Below are 19,087 nucleotides of genomic sequence, written 5' to 3'. Positions count from 1 at the left end.
CTCTCACAAAGCCCTGCTCATAGGCAGCCCTTCTTAACCCCTGGCCGAACCGGTGAATAAATGCAGCGACGCACATAGCAGTTGGGGGCTGCATTCTGAAATCAAAAGATCCAGGTTCACATTGACTACAACAGCTTAATTTGATTGTTGGCTTTATTGGGTTAAAAATACTGAGAGGGCCAATGAGATGCCTCAGCTGGTAAAGATGTTTGCCACAGAGCTTGTCACCCTGAGTTCAGTCCCTTTCACGGTAGAAGGAAAGAAGTAATTCTTTGTGGGTTGTTCCCAACTTCCTTATTGTGCTATGGTACCTGTACTCAGACATACAAAGATGCACACACACACACACACACACACACACACAGAGAGAGAGAGAGAGAGAGAGAGAGACAGACACACACACACACACAGAGAGAGAGACAGACAGAGACAGAGAGAGACACAGATACACACACACACAGAGAGACACACACATACACATAGATACACACCAAGAGACAGACACACCCAGAGATGGACACACAGTAAACAGACTAACCTAGGCCATTGGGGAGGTACATACTCTTGGGTATGTCTGAGGATGTTTGCAGTGGGGGATGAACTGCCCTGAATGTGGCTGGCACCATTCCACGGGCTGTGGTCCTAGACTCAATATAAGGGCAGGGGAAGAAGAAAGCCAGTTGAATGGCAACCTCCCTACTCCTCCCCCATCCAGAGATGAGAGCTAGCACCCTCCTCCTGCTACTGACAGGGGCTGATCTTGCCTCTTGGCTTTTGCAGCCATGATGGATGTAGTCCCTGCATCATGAGTCACAATAAACCTTTCTTCCCTCAAGTTCCTTTTTGTCCAGTATTTGGTTACAACCTTGAGAAAAGTAAGGAATATGTGGAATCTCTGACACAGGCTTTGTGACCTAAAACAAAAATAATGGGCTTTCAAAGTCTGTTTTCTAATATGTAAAACAGAGCTAATGACAGTTAATGATCTTACTGGATTGCTGTGTGGAATAATGGCTACATTCCACAGCAAGTGATCATAGCGGGATTTAGCACTTAAAAACTGTGTATTTAAGGAGCAGTTCAGTGGGGTGTGGTGGCCCAGGACTGTAACTTAGAACAAGAGAAGACTAAGGTGAGGAAGACTGTGATTAGGGGCTAGCCTGGGCTATGCACAGCTATACCTTATCTCCAAAAAAGAAAAAAAAATACAATTTTTTTTAAAAAAGGAAATAATGGGCTCCTTCTTGTAAAGTGCAGAGGGCAATGCTGCCTGACAAGCTATTCTTCTGGGGACACTACTCACTGTTAATGTTGACATGGTAAGCACTTATCGAATGGGTTTTGTCTTCTAAGGGGAGCCTCAGGGACAGGACTTTTTAAAGTGCAGTTCACTTGTGGGATTGTATATTGATTAGCCATTAAATGTGGCTTCCAGGAAGGGAGTATGAAAACCAGAGACAATTAGGCACTGCAAACAACCAAAAAGAATGACAGAGTCTTTGGGACAAAATCCAAGGAGCAAGCCATACCTACCACTTGCCTGGATGCTCCTTCCTCACCAACCCCAATGCTGGAGCCTGGGAAGAGAATGTATGTAGCTTTCACCCAGGTTGGTCTCCTGGAGCCTTGTCATCTGTAAGATGACGAGAAGAAATGCCGAAGAGCGGGAGGTGCTTCTCCCCAAGTCCCTCAAACATGCAGCCCCAGAGGGCGCCAGATTAAGCCTTCAGAGTCCAAGTCCATCCTGGGCTGTCATCCAAGCCCTGTTGCCTCTGCACAGCTCCTGAGAGAGTCCCAGCCCTGCCACTTATTGGAGGGACTTTTAGACATTTGTTCTACCCAGGGTTACACAGAACCAGAGACAGTGCAATTGGTCACTGCCTAGACTTACAGCTTGGTCAATAAAGAGATAAAGTCACTGTGTAGCTCAGTGATAGGGTGCTTGGCTACCAAGCCAACCCAGCAGATACATATCAGAATCACACATACTCTGTTTACTCATTGGTTCAATTGTTCCATTAACTCTTCTAAAGTCTCCGTTGTTCTATGCACAGTGTTGGGCTCCAGGGACATGACACAGGCACAGCAGGTCTGAACTGTCCTGGCACTCATAGACAATTCCCATCACCCCAGAAGGTTGCCTGTCACCTACTCAGCATCTTCAGTCACGTTCCTGGGAGACATCTTCCTGGTCTCATGCATTCTCCAGGAACCAGGCTCCAGATTCAGCACCTCTTTCATAGCCTCTAGGGCTCAGCCTCTTTCCCACTGCCCATCTGGATGGCACACCGTGTTTATCCTCACACACACTGCCCTAGGACCTCCCCTTGTATGGTGGCTAAAATTGATTTTCAACTTGACTGGATCTAGCATTACCTAGGAGACAAGCCTCTGGGCATATCTGTGAGGGATTAGGTTAACCCTAGATTAGGTTAACCCTAGCCATATCTCTGGTGAGGGTTATCTTGGTTGGGTTAACTGAGACAGGAAGATTCATTCTAAAACTGGGTAACATTATTCCCTAAGCTTCAATTCTAGACTGTGTGCATGTACATGAGCGCGCGTGCACGCACACACACACAAGGGGTGGGTGTTGGCCAAGAAACAGAATTAATCATGCTCTGCCTCCTGACTGCAGACAGAATGTGACCAGCTGCCTCAAGCTCCTCCTGCCATGCCTTCCCCACTATGATGGAGTATAATACTCAAATGCAGACTAAAATGAACCCTGCTGGCCCTGGCTTGCTTCTGCCAGTATCTTATGGCAGCAACAAGCCAAGAACCTACCACACTTAATGTGGACTCTCTGCCTCCTAGAGTATTGCATGCAGGTTTTACCTCGCATATATGAAACTCTGTGTGTGTGTGTGTGTGTGTGTGTGTGTGTGTGTGTGTGTGTGTGTGTTGGGGGATGGTATTGTGCACTGTGTATTTAGATGCTATTTGCTGTGCCCAGATATCTGGCTGCAGTCCAGATGTTGGCATTGTCATGATACTTGGAGCATCTCCTATCTCGAAGATGTGTAAAAATTCTTTTCCATCACCTCTGATTGGTTAATAGAGAGATCATTCAGCCTATGGCTGGGCAGAACAGAATAGGGTGGGACTTCCAGTCCCAGTGAGGGGTGACAGGGCTCCCAGGCAAAAAGAGAGAGAAGAAGAAAAGAGATTGACCAGGAGGAGAAGGAGCAGGAGGATTGGCCGTGAGGTTTTGATGTGGGAACAGCCACAAGGGCACACATGGACCAGAGCGAGCCAGGGCAAGACTCAGATGCAGGTAGAGGACCAAGTGGCTGGGAAGTAGGTAGACACACAGGGTTAGAATAGATGAGCCCAGCATAATCCCTGCTGCTTCTTAATAAATTTATTAGGTTTCTATTTATTTGGGAGCTAAAATGGGCTACAGCAGGCAAAGAAAAACATTATCATTACTTGGAGGGGGGGGAACCCAAGAATTACATTTGTGTGTGTGTGTGTGTGTGTGTGTGTGTGTGTGTGTGTACATGTGCACACACGCAACAGAATATGTATGGAGGTCTGAAGGCAACTGTACAAAAGCCAGTTCTCTCCTTCCACCATGTAAGATCCAGGACCCGAACTTGGATTGGCAGGCTTGGCAGCCGGTGCCTTCACGTGCTGAGCCAGTTCTCGTGGCTGGTCTCCCTCCCTTAGACACTCTGTACCCTGGCTCCATAGTTCTTACCTAGCAAGTGGGATCCTGGTGAATGTGTAATAATTTGCTCTCCACAGGGAGCAAAAGCAACCAACCCAACCACACAAAGCCCTCCCAGCCCCACTTCGTGATGCTTGCCAATCTCTTTGGTGTAAATACTCCCACTGTGGCCAGTTTCAAGCCACCTACATGACACCCCTGGATGCGAAATTCTCTCGACTATCTCTCAGGTCAGCTGAATCCCTAACACTCTCTCAGTTCTGTCACGGAACATGATGCAGGTTCAAAGAAAGAGCGTGGGCTTTAAAGTCAGGCAGATTTCAAACCGCAGCCTGTCTGATCCCCGTGTTACAAGCATGCTGCACCTCTGACCTTCAGCCTAAACTCAGGTCAAGTCTGTGACACATTTTTTTAACTGTGTGTATATGTCTGTGTATGGATATTTGCAGGTACCTTCAGAGGCCAGAAGAAGATGTTGGATCCCCTAGAGAGAAAGTCATAGGAGGCTGTGCACAGCCTGACGTGCTTGGAACGCCAGTCTTCTGTAAGAGCAGCACATGCTTTCAACCACCAAGCCATCTCTCCAGCCCCTAACTAGCATTCTTAGTACATTTCTTAAGTTCTGCCTCCTCCATGAAGCCTGCCCCGATCATCCCAGCCCTGGCTTAGTGTTTACATTAGTCATTGTGGGCAATATTTTACAGTGGGTTTTTTTTTCCAGTTTTTAATTTTATTTTATTGACACATGGTCTCACTGTATAGCCCAGGCTAGCTTCAAACTCACAGAGATCCATCTCTGCCTCCCAAATGCTGGGATCAAAGGTGTGCACCACCACTGCCCGGCTCAAGTATTATTATATCCCTCCCCAATCTCACTCTACAAACCTATAAATGGATAAGACAGGTCAGTCAGTCCTACTTTGTAGATGAAAAAAAAACCGAGCTGGGAATTGATCGTGGCTGGGTGTGCAGACTACAAGGGATGAGGGAAAGCCTCGAGCCATTCACCCTGGGTGATGTTTCAGCACAGGGGCCCAGGCCAGCACCTACCTTGTGCACCCAGTCTTTACAGTCATGGTCCTGCATGCACTTATCCAGCGCTCCAGCAGACAGCACCAGTACAAAATTTCGAGCTGCCATGACACTCTGGATGAGTTTGTCCTCGAATTTCCCAGCTTCCAGCTTCTCCACATCGATGAAGACACTGAAGCCATGCAGCTGCAGGTGCACCTTCAGGAGGCTGCAGGGGACAGGGTCAACACTTTGGCCTGGCCCCAAACCCCAGCCACCTGCCCACCCACCTGCCAGCTCACCTGGCCAGCTGGGAACCTGAGTTCCGCCGGTAGCTGATAAAGACATCTGGGGTGTCTCCACTGGGCTTGCCCCCAGTACAGGGCAGCGGCGAATGCAGCATTTCTGGAGCCAAGGAAAGAGACACTGAGGTGAGGGTGGCCCTTCCCCACAACTTATCATGAGGTCCATCATCCTGGAGATTTAGTCCCTGTCTACTTAAACTTCTCAGGCCAATCTGGACAAAGTAACTTGCTTCAGAAAGGGTTGTTACCTCTCATCGAGCCCTGGGCAGGGAGAATCTGAGCTTTTGGGACACTGACATGAATCTCTAGCTTTTCTTTCCTTCTGAACTGCAGACTAGCTTAGCTCGTTGCCCACAAGCACTCCAAATTGAATCTACGTTAACCCACCCCTGCTTCTTCCTCACTCTTACTGGAAACCCAGGCTTCTGCCTCAGCCCCTGCCTAATATTTTAGTTGGTAAATGCCGGTACCCCTCAGTTTATAGTAGTGTATATAGTAGTATAGTCACCTGAGACATCCTTGGTGACTATAAACTGCTGCAAGGGAAGGTATATGGCTACACCTGGATGTGCTAACATCGCCTAGCCTACCTCACAGGGGTCCCAGAGCAGCTACGTTAGTCTGCAGCTAAGCAGAAGCATCAAAGCCTGCCTCACAAAACCTAGTTTTCTGAACACTGTGATGAAAGTAAAAGTGAAGCCATGCTTCCACGTCACCACGGAGGGGAAAAGCTGCAGCCAAGGTGCAGCGGTGTGTCATCCCAGTGCTGGGAGGTAGAGGCAGAAAGATCACAAGTTCAAGGCTAGTCTCAGCTATACAGCAAGTTTAAGAGCAGACTGAACTACACAAGACCCTGTCTGATACATACACACACACACACACACACACACACACACTGAGACAAGAGAGAGATTATAAGTCAAGTCAAAATACTGCAGGCAGGGATCATTAGTTCACTAAGCTTGTACTGGATGCTAGCTGCCATCCTCAGCACTGGGGTCATAGCAGGAACGACCAGAGTAAACTCTGCCTCGTGGAGCTGCTGCATAGTACTCGGCACCAGGCTCCTGGCTCTGTGTCTTCTTCCTTCTACCCACTCGACATCTGGGACAGCAGCCTCCTCGATGGGTGTACCACAAGCCATTTAGTATTATCCATCCTGTTACGTCGTCAGGAGGAGCTTCCTAAAATCACCCTCTGAGTAGGTCTTTGCCCCTATTTTTAAAAACTACATGGGTCAGTAAGATGGCTCAGTGGGTAAAGGCACTTGCCACCAAGCCTGGCAGCCTGAGTCCAATCCCAGGGACACAAAAGCTGTTTTCTGACTTCCACCATGTACTGTAGCATGTGTGCCACCTAACACTGACACACGCACACACACACACACACACTCATGCTCATTCACTCACACACACACTTGCACACATTCACACAGTCTCACATACACTTTTTCTCTCTCTTTCACACACACACACACACACACACACACACACACACACACACACACACACACACACAAAGCTAAGTAAATGTAATAAAATAAGAGAGCAAACTGCATGGCTAGGGAACTCAGCTCAGTGGAGGTGTGGTTGCTTCTCGAGTGCAAGGACTCAAGCTGCAATATGACACACATACAACAACAAAGATGACAAAGCATGAAGAATGTAAAATGTGCATGGTGGTCATACCTGTAACCCTGGCACTGCAGAAGGGAAGAGGGTGGAGAAAAAGGATCTCCACGCCGGGCGGTGGTGATGCACGCCTTTAATCCCAGCACTTGGGAGGCAGAGGCAGGCGGATTTCTGAGTTTGAGGCTAGCCTGGTCTACAGAGTGAGTTCCAGGACAGCCAGAGCTACACAGAGAAACCCTGTCTCAAAAAACAAAAACAAAAAACAAAAAACAAAAATAAAGATCTCCAGAGCCAACTGTCACCTAGCTTAGCCAGGTGAACTCTGAATTCAGTGAGACGCTGTCTCAAAAAAAAAGATCATGTAGTTGCCGTGGCACACAATTCAAGCGCAGCACTGGGAGACAGGCAAGATCTCTGTGAGTTTGAGGCCAGCCTTGATTTGTTTAGTGACTTTCAGACCAGTGGGGCTACATAGTGAGACCCTGTCTCAAAACAAACAACCAAACAACCAGTGACAAGCAATAGAGGAAGAAGCTACTCCAGCATTGGCCTTTGGACTCCACATGCACAAACACACGTGCAGACATACAAAGGAGTTACACACATACAAAATAACAAAATGAAACAGTAGGCTGTGGTAGCAGCACTCAGGAGGCAGAGGCAGGTGGATTTCTGAGTTCGAGACCAGCCTGGTCTACAGAGTGAGTCCCAGGACATCCAGGGCTACACAGAGAAACTCTGTCTCGAAAAACCAAAATTAAATAATTGATTAACTAATTAATTAATATTTTTTTAAAAAATTACAGAACAAAACAAAAAATGAAGATTTCATAGTTCCTTATTTCCCAGAGTAGTAATTATTTTTGCTTTAGAACCTTATTTTTAAAAAAAGAAAAAAAATCCTAGCCAGATGAGATGGCACACACTGTTAGTCTCAGCTTTTGAGAGGCAGAGGCAAGTGGATCTCTGAAGTTCAAGGTCATCCTGCTCCAAAGCTATGGAGAGAGATTCTGTCTCAAAAATTAATGAAAACAAAGCAAAGAAAGGACAGCAACAAAAGGAATCCTGGAGTTACAGGAGCCGTGACTTTCCTTAAAGCAGGAGAGACAGTCCCTGGCGCCACAGAGGTGCATGATATGTTCTTGCCTAGTGGATGGATAAAGTGAAGTGGACTCATCTTCTAATGAGATCCATAATTAACACCCACACACATTTGTCTGTTTAGGATGCAAAAAAAAAAAAAAAAAAATGGGCTCAAATCCCAGTTGTCGTTTAATGGCTTTTATAACCTTGGGAAATGTGTTCAGATTCTGTTTTCATTTTATTATCTCTAAAATTAAAACCTATGATGGAAACGTTTGATTACAAGCTTTTCAAAACACCTCGAGCTGGACACTGCCATGTTTAAATCCCAGCATTCAGGAGGTAGAGGCAGGTGCATTTCTATGAGTTCGAGGCCAGCCTGGTCTACAAATTGAGTACCAGGACAGACACAGAAAAACCCTGTCTCAAAAAAAAAAAACAAAAAAAAAAACCCAAAAATAAAAAAAAAAACCCCACCAAACAACAAACCAAAAAAACAAAAAAAAAAAAAACCAAAAAAAAAAAAAAAAAATCTAAAACAAAACAAAAAAAACCCTAAACCAACCAACCAAACAAACAAATAAAAAACCATACATGGGGGTGGGGTGCCACACAGTGCCTGGGGAGGTCAGAGGGCACCTTGTGGGAGCATATTCTCTCCTATGATGTGGGTCATGGATGTCATCAGGCTTGGCGACAAGAGCCTTTATCCACTGAGACATCTCACCATCCCTCGGAGCCTCTTTTTATTCTTTAAAAAGTTTTAAAAGTTAATTTAAAATACTGAATGGTAATAAAATAATTGGGTTGTCTGTTTTGTTTTGGTTTTTGAGACAGGATCAGTTTATATAGCCCTGTATAGCCTTGGGCACCTCACAGTTATGAGATTATATGTTAAAAGCTTACTACAAGGTCTTGAGAGATGACTCAGAAGTTAAGCACACTGGCTGTTCTTCTAGAGAACCCAGATCCAGTTCCCAGCACTCATATGGTGACTCACAACCATTTGTAATTCCAGTTCCAGGGGCTCTGATGCCCTTTTCTGGTTTCTATAGGCACCAGAAGCTCATGAGGTATACAAACATATACACGTTCATGCACATAAAATAAAAATCAATCTTTAAAAAAAAACATGACTGTGGGAGCTGGAGAGATGGCTCAGTGGTTAAGAGCACTGACTGCTCTTCCAAAGGTCCTGAGTTCAATTCCCAGCAACCACATGTGGCTCACAACCATCTGTGGTGGGATCTGATGCCCTCTTCTGGTGTGTTTGAAGACATCTACAATGTACTCAAATAAATAAAAATAAATCCATCTTTAAAAAAAAAGAAATTGTTTAAAAAACATGACTGTGATACCTGGGAGATATAGTTACTGACCCATAAGTGCTAAAGAGTAAATTGTTCAGTGAAAATAAGTCAGTAAGAAAAAGGAGCTGCCACTGCCCCAGGCTCTGCTGGGACACCCCACCGGAACTCAGACTTTGTGAGCAGTTGGATACAGGATAACCCCGGCCACCTTACCCTAACCCCAAACTCAAATGTCCCACCGATAGTACCCATGTACTATCCTACCTGTTTCCACGCTTGCTCAAGCCGCCCCTGCCTGGCTGTCCTTCCTGTTCTCCCTGCCCTCTTCCCTCAAAGCCCGGACAACCCCCCCCCCCCCCAAGTTTGAACCTGGGTGACCAAGATAGGCAATGATTCCTCTGGGCTCCACACGAGTCCCAAGAATGCTTCTTACTGTGGCCACCTGGTGACTGTCTACCTCTTTCCTCCTGTTCTGGTACCCATCTCCGGTAGAGGATTCCTTATGGACAAAAGAAAGCAGACTGATCTTTACAACCTCAGAGCCCAGTCTAACCCAGGCAGACACTCCTCCTCAGGGGAGGCTCTGCATCTCCAGCCTGGTTCTCCCCTCCCTTTCAGGATTGGAACTGGAGTGGGTTTCCCAGGTGTGCTCACTTACCTCTGGCTGCAGAGAGGATGCGCGTGCGGTGCACCCCCAGGCGGATGCCACAGTCCTCCAGGAGCTGCTGCTCTGACACGCGGTGCAGCAGGGAGCGGTCCAGGCCGCAGCTGACCAGGCCATAGGTGTACTGGCGGAAGCGAGGATCCAGGCTGCCCAGCCAGTCCGCTAGGTTGCTGCGGTCGCAAGTAGCATAGCTGGCGAAGGTCTTGAGCTCCGTGAGCTCCCTAAAGAACCTGCCCAGGAGGTAAAAGACTATGCAGTTCTGATGCTAAGGGTGCTAACAGATGAACAGGGGCTAGATAAGACCCAGCTGGATAAGACTGGCTGGGGGATCCTTACCTCTTGCGGGTGATGCTTGATTTCATGCCTAGGTCTGTCTGGAGTTCTTCATCTGTGAGTCGTAGAAGCAAGTCACCATCTACCTGCTGATCCTGGGGGAGGGGTAGGTGTGATGAAGGCTCTCCCCGCGACCCCAAGATGCAAGGGGAAGGAACAGGAGGTGGCAGTGAAGACTGACGGGACCCTGAAGGTGGCTGAACATGGGTTTCCCACCCCTAAAAGGCCACCTTGGTGCAACTGGCGTGAAGCCTAGAGGGCACGCGGATGCCTGTGCTCAGGACACCCCCAGAGGCCGCACGACCCTCGGGGATGCACCCTTTCAGTGTAGGAGGAGGTGATTGCCCGCAGCTCTACCCGAAAGTTCTCGCAGTACTGGGAGAAGCCGATCTGCTGCAGCCAGGTCTGGACCTCAGCCTCCTTCCAGCTGGCCACGCAGGGCAGGATGCGCCTTGGCACCTCCTCGCCCAGTAGGCGCAGTGCCCGCTTGGCCAGCGCCGACGTGGTGCCATTTGTTGAGTAAGAAACCAAGCGTTTCAGGCTCTGGATGGCGCCGATGTCGCTGAACACCTTAGGAAGGAAGGATAAGGGCGCCTTATCCCAGCTCCCCAGCTGCCAGGTCAGCGTTGCCTTGTAATGCTGAGCAGGGATTCCCCTCCCTGTTCACCGCTGTCACCAACTCCCAAGGGACCCCAGAGGAATGCAAAAGAGATTGATAGTGTAGTGACAGTCTTAAACCTGTACTGTTTGAAGAAGAAAGCCCACAAGCTCTTTGTAATGAAACTCTCACTAATCCCGTGAGGAGGGCAAGAGCCGGTGCTGTGGACTCCCTCAGCTTTCCAAAAGAGTAAAAACATGGCCCAGAGGAGGAAGCCAGCCGCTCAGGGTCACACAGTAAGTCAAGGAGGTAGGAAGTGCTGTGGTTTAGATCCTGGGCTGGGGGGTTGGGGGTGGGGCTCTGTGTCTCAGATAGCCATTATTTAGCTGATACACGGAGGTCCTACCTCAAGGCTCTGAATCCAGTTGTCTGTCATCTATTTTCCATACTCTAGGTGTCTAACTGTCCACTGAAGCTTCCTAACTGGATATCTACTGGGCACCCAAATCCACCGGAATCCCCCCTCACTGTGATCTCTTACTCAGTTTACCTTCTCATACTCCAGCCCCTGCTCCGTTTTCTGAGCATCAATCCTTTATCTGTCCACACCCTTCCCTTCTTCCACTTTCTTCCTTTCTTCCTGCTTTGCTTGCCTGTTTGTTTTTGAGACAGGATTTCTCTGCAGCATTGGTTGTCCTGGAACTCACTCTGTAGATGAGTTTGGCTTTGAACTCACAGAGATCTGTCTACCTCTATTACCACCTGGCTCCTTCCTCCACTTTCTTAGTTTGCACCCCCCAATATCCACAACAGCCTAGAGTCACCCTTGTCATACCCACTTCTATAGCAGCCAGGCTGATCTCTGTAGAAAGAGAAGCTCTCTTGGCTGAAGACATGGCTCAGCAGTTAAGAGCACTGGCTACTCTTCCAGAGGACAAGGGTTTAATTCCTAGTCATGGCCACTCAACACCTGTTTATAACTCCAGTTTGAGGGCTTCTGACACCCTCACACAGACATACATGCAGGCAAAATACCAACGAACATATATATATATATATATATATATATATATATATATATATATATATAATTTTTTTTTAATTGAGGATTTTCGGGGCAGTGGTGATGCAGGCCTTTATTCCCAGCACTCTGGAGGCAGCACTCAGAGACAGATCTCTGAGTTCGAGGTCAGCCTGATCTACAGAGTGAGGTCTAGGAGAGCCAAAGTTACACAGAGAAACCTTGTCTTGAAAAACAAAACAACAACAACAACAAATCGAGGATCTCCTACTTCAAAACCTCTCAGTATCTTCCTCTTGTTCCCAAAGGCCAAGTACATCTTACCTTCAAGGCCAAAATGGCTGGTCCCTCTACCTTCTGCCTGCCCCACCTATTTCTTATAATTTTTTTTAAAGGCCCTGGCTGGCCTGGAACTCGATATGTATGTAGACCAGGTAACCTCAAAGTCGCAGGTATCTGCCTGCCGCTGCAGACATACGCCCCCACCCCTGAGTATGCTTCACTTCATTCTTACAAGTACTCCAAATCCCAGTTGCAGATCGCTTCCTCTGAGAAACCTTCCCAGACTCTCTCTAACCCTTGAGCTTCCCTTCCCTAACACCAGTACCTTGGTCTTTCCCTGTAGGCTCTTGATGGCAGCTTCGGCGCACAGGTAGAATGCCCCTATGCACTGAGCCTCCAAACGAGACGAATCGAGCAACAGCACCAGGCTCTGCAGGTCGTCTGGTCCACGACCTTGGCTTGTGTCACTGGCATCCACCAGGCAGCGGGCGAAGCGGCCGGGATCCAGCGATGCCACGAGGGGCTCGACAAGCGCCAACGTGCCGGAGTGCTCGACCTCGCGTTCCACCTCCTTGTTGGTAGCCAACACCGCCACCGCCAGGCAGGCGTGCAGCCTCAGCAGCTCGTCCTCCTTGGAGAAAGCGAGCGGGAAGAGCCACTCGGCGGCGCGCTTCTCCACCATGCATCGCTGCACCGTCTGGCCCCCGTGCAGCGCGCAGTTCGCCAGTGCCAGCGCGCAATGGCGCAGCAGCGCCGGGTCTGTGCGGCGGCACCAGTACAGCACTGCGTCGAGGCCTCCGGCCGCCACCAGCCTCTGGCACGTCTCCTCCGAGTGCTTGAACATGTGCTCCAAGATGCCTGCCACACTCCGTGCCAGCTCCACAGGCTCGCGCTCCTTCGCCAGGTTCAAGATCACGCCTAGGCCGATGCGTGCCACGCGGTCCCTGCCGAGAGACAGAAGGAGAACATCGTGTGGCTGCAGTCTGCGGAGATTGGCTTTCTCATGGAGGCCTGGCCTGATCTCTGGGCCTCACGAGTGTCGTAAAAGACATAGCAGACAGTATTATTAACCTTTCTGCTCTGAGCCTGACTTCTGTCTCTGGTTATCAGACGCACTAACCTGGCCACAGCCACCACAGCCTCTACCCTCTCTCCAAACACAGTTGGATGCTTTTAATTCTATGGCCGATCCCTGTGGCTTCCTGGGTCCTTCTCTTCTGCTTTCTAATTGCAAACATAGAACACTCATTGCAAACATAGTCACTTCTCGACTTCAGTCTCCTCATCTTATGAATGGGAAAGTAATGCCTACCTTATAAAAGTATTACCAGGACTAACACAATATTCCATAAAGAGGCTGGAGTGATGCATAAGCCATTCAGAATGCTTGCTGCTCTTGGAAAGAGGTCCAGAGCTCAGCTCCCAGCAGCCCTATCAGGCCACATGGCTCCCAACTCCAGTTCCAGGGAACCTTTGCTCTCTTCTGGTTTTGGAGTGCACCCGAACACACGCACATGCACACACACACACACACACACACACACACACACACACACAAAAATAAATCTTTAAAAAGATAATCCATAAAAAGTGCTTGGGGCAGAGCAGTCACATAGAACCCAGTAAATGTAAATTTGTCATTTGATGTATTACTAGAAGTACAGCACTCTTTCTTTCTTTCTTTTTTTTTTTCTTTTTTCTTTTTTGGCTTTTCGAGACAGAGTTTCTCTGTGTAGTTCTGGCTGTCCTGGAACTCACTCTGTAGACCAGGCTGGCCTCGAACTCAGAAATCCGCCTGCCTCTGCCTCCCAAGTGCTGGGATTAAAGGCGTGCACCACCACTGCCCGGCCAAGTACACCACTCTTAACCTTGCCTTTGAATGATTCCTCTCTTCACATTCCATGACCCGTGTGTGCTCATTCATTCACTCAGTCATTCACATGTTTTTCGAGGACCTACTGTGTGCCCAAGTTGGTACAAGAGAGGCTGGTGTTAAATAGTGATTAAGCCTGACTGTATCTTACCCAGCCCAAGCAAATAAGGCCAGTGATGAGCAAGCAACGAATGAATGTTCCAATTCACAGTAGTAAGGCACCGTGTTCGCAAACTAGATGATGTCATGGAGGAGGGATGCGACTAAAGAGATTTTTATCTGGGAAATAACATTGAGAAACCTGCCTGCAAATAGTTAAGAGAAGAGCCTAAGGGGTGTGTGTGTGTGTGTGAGAGAGAGAGAGAGAGAGAGAGAGAGAGAGAGAGAGAGAGGAGAGGCAAAGAGAGAGAGGAGCTAGGGCAAAGGTCCTGACACTGATGAGTTCTCCTGTTTAAGGAAGAGGACGGAGGCCAGAGATAAGCACAGTACCTAACATCAATAAGGAGAAAGAGGAAATCAAGAAGGGGTTTACTTATGCATAGAGTATGTGTAAATAAATACTCAAAACAACCGAATGCATCAAATTCAATAGAAAATGGGCAGAGTCTTAGACAATATAAAAAAGAAAGTCTATTAGCAAACAGAAGGTGACACTCCAACCTTCTGATAGTCGGAGGCTGGTAGTCAAAAGAAACATTTCCTAGCAGGTGGGCTAACACAGAGGGCCGAAGGGTTGTGAGAGTCCTGAAGCATTGTGGGAGCAGTGCCCACTGGGTCAGTTACTCTGGAGAGCAGGGGATCCCTTCTAAAACAGAGTCCAATTGAGGGTATATCACAAAGGTGCTTAACAAGGTTCTATTTATGAAGAAGGAAGTTGGAGCCATTAATATCAACTCCAGGGGTAATCAGACAGGTGCTCATTCACTGTAACGAATGATTGAGCAGATTTATAACACTGTAACATGAAGGATTTTTTAAATTGCTGTTTTTGTTTGTTTCTAGACAGGGTTTCTCTGTGTAGCACTGGCTGTCCTAAAACTCACTAGGTAGACCAGGTTGGCCTTGCACCAGTATGTAACATGAAGAATCTTATGACCCTAACACAGAGTTAGAAAAAGAAACAAAACATACTACATAATACAGCATCATTTATGTAAATTAAGGACACCTGCACTCAAAACAAGTCTAAAGGTTTTACCAAGCTGGACACAGCAACACAAATCTATAATCTCAGCTACTCAAGAAACTGAGAACTACTCTGGAAGTGGTAGCTCAGGCCTTTAATCCCAGCACTCCAGAGGCAGAGGCAGTGGATCTCTTGAGTTCCAGACCAGCCAGGTCTACAGAGTGAGTTCCAGGACAGCCAAAGCTACACAGAGAAACCCTGTCTCAAAACAAAACAAAACAACCCCACAAACAAACAAATAAACGAAGTTGAGAATTGAAAGCTCAAGGCCCAGACTACATAGTGAGCTGTAGTCTGGTTTAGGCAACTTACAGAGTCCTTGTCTCAAATAGATAGACAAGACAGACAGACAAACAGACAGACAGGCTGAGGATGCAGGTCAATGGTAATGTTTAACATTTGTAATGTCCTGAATTCAATCTTTAGCATCACAAGATAAAAAAAAGAAAAAGAAGCAAAAGTCTCTCTCACAAGATACATAAAACACATTTGATGGTTGCTTAGCTATCAGGTCAGAAGGATGGTTGGGATGTGAGCCAGGAGAAGGGGATCTTCCACTGCAGACACAAGTGCATGCATGGGCTTGCAGCTTTCAGAGAGCTGGTACCCCCAGGGAGCTAGCCACCCTAAAGCAGAGGGTCCAAAGAAAGAGTGGGGAAGAAATAAGCCCTAACTGTCTTCTCAGCTCCCTCAGGGTATCTGTACTTTATCTTTGGAACAAACAGGAAGCCACTCAAGAGCTTCGGGAAGGAAGTACCCAGTTCTGGTTTAGGCTTTAAGAAACCAGCTGCTGTGGGAAGGGTGTGCTTGACCATATTCCAGATAGGGGCGAAGACTTCCTATCTCACCTAATTCAACAAATGGTGACTCCCCCTAGCCAGGTTACTTCCAATGACTGACTTAACCAGGGACAGAATTCTTGCTTTGTGGTTGCTACAGTAACCCCAGTGCCTGTAATTTGTGTATGGTGCAATCTGTCGAAGTCCTGGACATGCTCTTAGGTCAGTAAAATTTTGCTAACCTCATCACTCAGCCTCTTTATAGCCAATCTCCAAGTGGACAAATGGGTCTGAGCTATTCACCCTGGACTTTGGAACTCAGGCACTCCTTTTACCAAAGAGAAAAGCTAAGGTTAGAGAGAGGTCATGACATGCTCAGGGTCACAGAGTTTCTGAATTTAAAATCGTTTATCTTGACTTTGGACCAGGTAAACCCTAGGCTAACCAGTCTAGAATGTGCATAAGAAATCATCTCAGGACTGGAGAGTTGGTTCTGTGATTAAGAGCAACTACTGCTCTTCCAGAGGACCTGGTTTCAATGTCCAGACTCCACATGGTTGCTAATGATTCCCTATAACTCCAGTTCCATGTGTTCTAACATCCTCTTCTGACATCTATGGGTACTGTACATGCATGGTACACAGGTATACATGCAGACAACACATTTATACACATACAAACAATGAAGCCATCTCATCTAACATATTTTCAGAGGACTAACCTCAGGCCCAGGAAAGTGAAGGGCTTACTCTGGAACATCAGTTCACAACTGGAACCTCGTTCTGACCTCCTCTAAGTCTTAGCCTCCAGCCTCGTCTTTTCCTATGCCCAGACACCTTCCTGAAGGTAAAGCTGTGGGTGGTTGTAAAACTGTAAATTCACTTCCCAATTCTGTTCTCTGAAATTGTGGGTCTAATGAAATGGCTACAGTCTTTGGAGATTCACAGGCCTAGTTTCAAATCCCAGCTGCCAAGTAAGGATATATATATATATTGTATTTATGTGTGCAAATGCCTATATATGCCCTTCCCCTCTCTGGAAGGAGATACAAAAAGCTTGCTCAGTGGTTTTCCTCCACAGGGGAGGATTTGTTGAGAACTTTTAGCGTTGTATCATTTTTTGGACACCTTTGCAAGTTTTGAATTTATATATAACAGTTTTCTTTCTCTATATTAAAAGTAGTCTCTTCTATTATTCATTCAATATTCTGGAGGAAGCCATTTATCTTCCTCAAAGATATGGTCACTATATTCATTCTGTCCCCCTGGTGGGGTGGCCTGTGACTTTAGAGGGCTGCTAGCTAGGCGGTGCCCTCACTGGGTGTTACGGGACCAGAGTTGAAGAGCCCTACACTGTTGACAGTTCAGGGGTGAGAGACGGTGATCTAGAATTCTGGGAAGTGGCTGCAGCAACACCCTGAGGAAGTCCAGAACTGCCAGGATGGCATGGCAAAAAGGCATCGAGGAGACTGATGGACGGAGGATAAACATCCGTGTGTTCCCCGCTTCTCTCCCTTCCAGGCTTGTCCCTGGCGGATGAAAGCAAAGCTCCTAGGTTTCTGGGGAAGGAGCATGAGGGATATTGGGATTTGTGCCCTGTCCTTGGTCCTGAAAAGGCATCCCCATCTGTTTGGGGACTTGTACACTAGATAGAGATTACCCTCTCAGAGCTGTCAATAGTGAGGATAGTCATTTTCATTCTTGAAAACTTATCGGTATGTTTGCATCGTGTCTCCTGTACCAACTTTCCACAGATACCACCAGTTCTAGCTTCCTGACCCACATGCCAAGCCCATACCAACCAAACCGGGCCTCAGAACACTCAACAAGCACCCACTCCATTTTCCAGTTCTCCATACTCATGGCCTATCCCAATCAGGACAGAGATGCTAGACGAGAGTGGTTGAGCAAGCAGAACCCTACCTTGGGTCTCTGAACCTAAATCGTTCTGTTTGTGCATTTTTAACAGCTGTGTAATTTCTACATATCAAAGGTGATCGAAAATGCCAGAAAAAAAAACACCCCATGGCACTTGTAAGGGCTGCATGCTGGAAGTGACTCTTCTAAAAATTCTGAGCTGAGAGCCTGAGATTTCCAGCGAGACTAGGAGTGTGACAGCCTGTTTTGCTCCGGCACCAGAAGACCAGAAAAGTGAGCATTCCAAAGGCTTCATAATAGTTCAAGGAAAGTCTCAGGAGGTAGGCAAAGGAGAAGCAGTCAAGCATAGTCTGTTCCCATATACAGAGGAAGGGAAGATACCTCAGTTTCCTCTGCCTCCACCATTTCATGCCAGCAAAAAAAAAAAAAAAAAAAAAAAAAAAAAAAAAAAAAAAAAAAAAAAAAACAAAAAAAACAAAAAAAAAAAAAACAAAACCCTTTCTGTTCCTGATCAGACCCTGCAGAATGAGGTCATGTGCCTGGTGAGAGAGTAACACAGAAAGGCACCCAGATGCAGGGGAGAAATATGGGCTTAGGGCAAAATCAGCAATGGGATGCCATCTCCAACCACCTCGACTGCCCTGGCTGCCCCACACCTCACGGCGCTCTCCCTCACCGGTTCTCAGCCACCAGGATCTGCTCCAGCAAGCGTGCGGCCTGTACTCGGGTCTCTAGCTCCGGTGCCTGAAGCAGCCGCAACAGCAAGTCGAGGCCACCATCCAGACGTATAGCATCGCATAGACCCTGGGCCACCTCGCGGCCCACGGCAGGCAGCAGCCAGGCCTCCTCTACCAGCTGGAAAACCTCGGCGAGGCCCGCGCCCACAGCGCGTGCCGCGCTTGCCTGTTTCAGCTCGGACAGCGCCTGCTGCAGCTCTGGTAGCGAACGCTCCAGGGCGCCTTGCACCTCGGTGCCCACCCCGGGCGACACTTCGCGAGAACCGCGACCGCCCGCAGCCCACCATGGGCTGGCGCCGCCACTCCGATCCGGTCCCGGCACTGTCAGCCGATCGGCACTCGGCCGTGGGCCTGACATGGTGAAGAAGCGGCACAGTTTGTAGGCGGAGAAGAGCAGCGTCAGGACCATGGGCGCTGGGCAGCAGGGGACATGCCAGGCCTCGAGGGGCGGGGCCTGGCGGAGCGACCCCGGCCTTGGGAGGAGAAAGCAAAAAATCAGGACCTGATAAGGGCGCTGGGCCACAAGTTTAGAAGCAGAGGGAGGAGGGCAGCTCGGGGACTCAGCGGCTTAGGAAAGGATGCAGGGAGAGAGTAGCATGGACCGGACGCGGGAGGGTAGAGACGGCGGTGCCCAGAACAAAGCGCAGCTCCAGCCTCAGCAACGCGGAGCTGAGATGCTCAACAGCAATCACGCCTCTGAGTAGCGGAGTCAAGGATTTGACGC

The 19,087-nt window shown here is 48.1% G+C and overlaps 1 protein-coding gene across 4 annotated transcripts in view; it reads right to left on the bottom strand.

Annotated features, from left to right (window-relative positions):
* Sarm1 (sterile alpha and TIR motif containing 1) overlaps nt 1-19,087 on the bottom strand; it is a 26,504-nt gene extending 7,417 nt beyond the window's left edge. The window contains exons 1-9 of one of the 4 annotated variants that reach the window (XM_034506378.2): nt 18,303-19,087; nt 12,237-12,855; nt 10,368-10,580; nt 10,014-10,105; nt 9,672-9,907; nt 9,383-9,512; nt 4,987-5,089; nt 4,724-4,913; nt 1,577-1,633 (exon numbers count right to left, since the gene is read on the bottom strand). In XM_034506378.2, the coding sequence (XP_034362269.1) occupies nt 4,764-4,913; nt 4,987-5,089; nt 9,383-9,512; nt 9,672-9,907; nt 10,014-10,105; nt 10,368-10,580; nt 12,237-12,855; nt 18,303-18,772 (2,013 nt within the window). In that variant the 5' untranslated portion in view covers nt 18,773-19,087 and the 3' untranslated portion in view covers nt 1,577-1,633; nt 4,724-4,763. Of the gene's footprint in view, nt 1-409; nt 1,634-4,723; nt 4,914-4,986; nt 5,090-9,382; nt 9,513-9,671; nt 9,908-10,013; nt 10,106-10,367; nt 10,581-12,236; nt 12,856-18,302 lie in introns of those variants that run through there. The other 3 variants (XM_034506379.2, XM_034506377.2, XM_076936218.1) reach the window with 3 other exon arrangements.

The sequence above is a fragment of the Arvicanthis niloticus genome, chromosome 6, assembly GCF_011762505.2.
Source record: "Arvicanthis niloticus isolate mArvNil1 chromosome 6, mArvNil1.pat.X, whole genome shotgun sequence".
Lineage (NCBI taxonomy): Eukaryota > Metazoa > Chordata > Mammalia > Rodentia > Muridae > Arvicanthis > Arvicanthis niloticus.
Note: the sequence above shows the minus strand (reverse complement) of the source record. Positions and strands in the feature narration are given on the sequence as shown.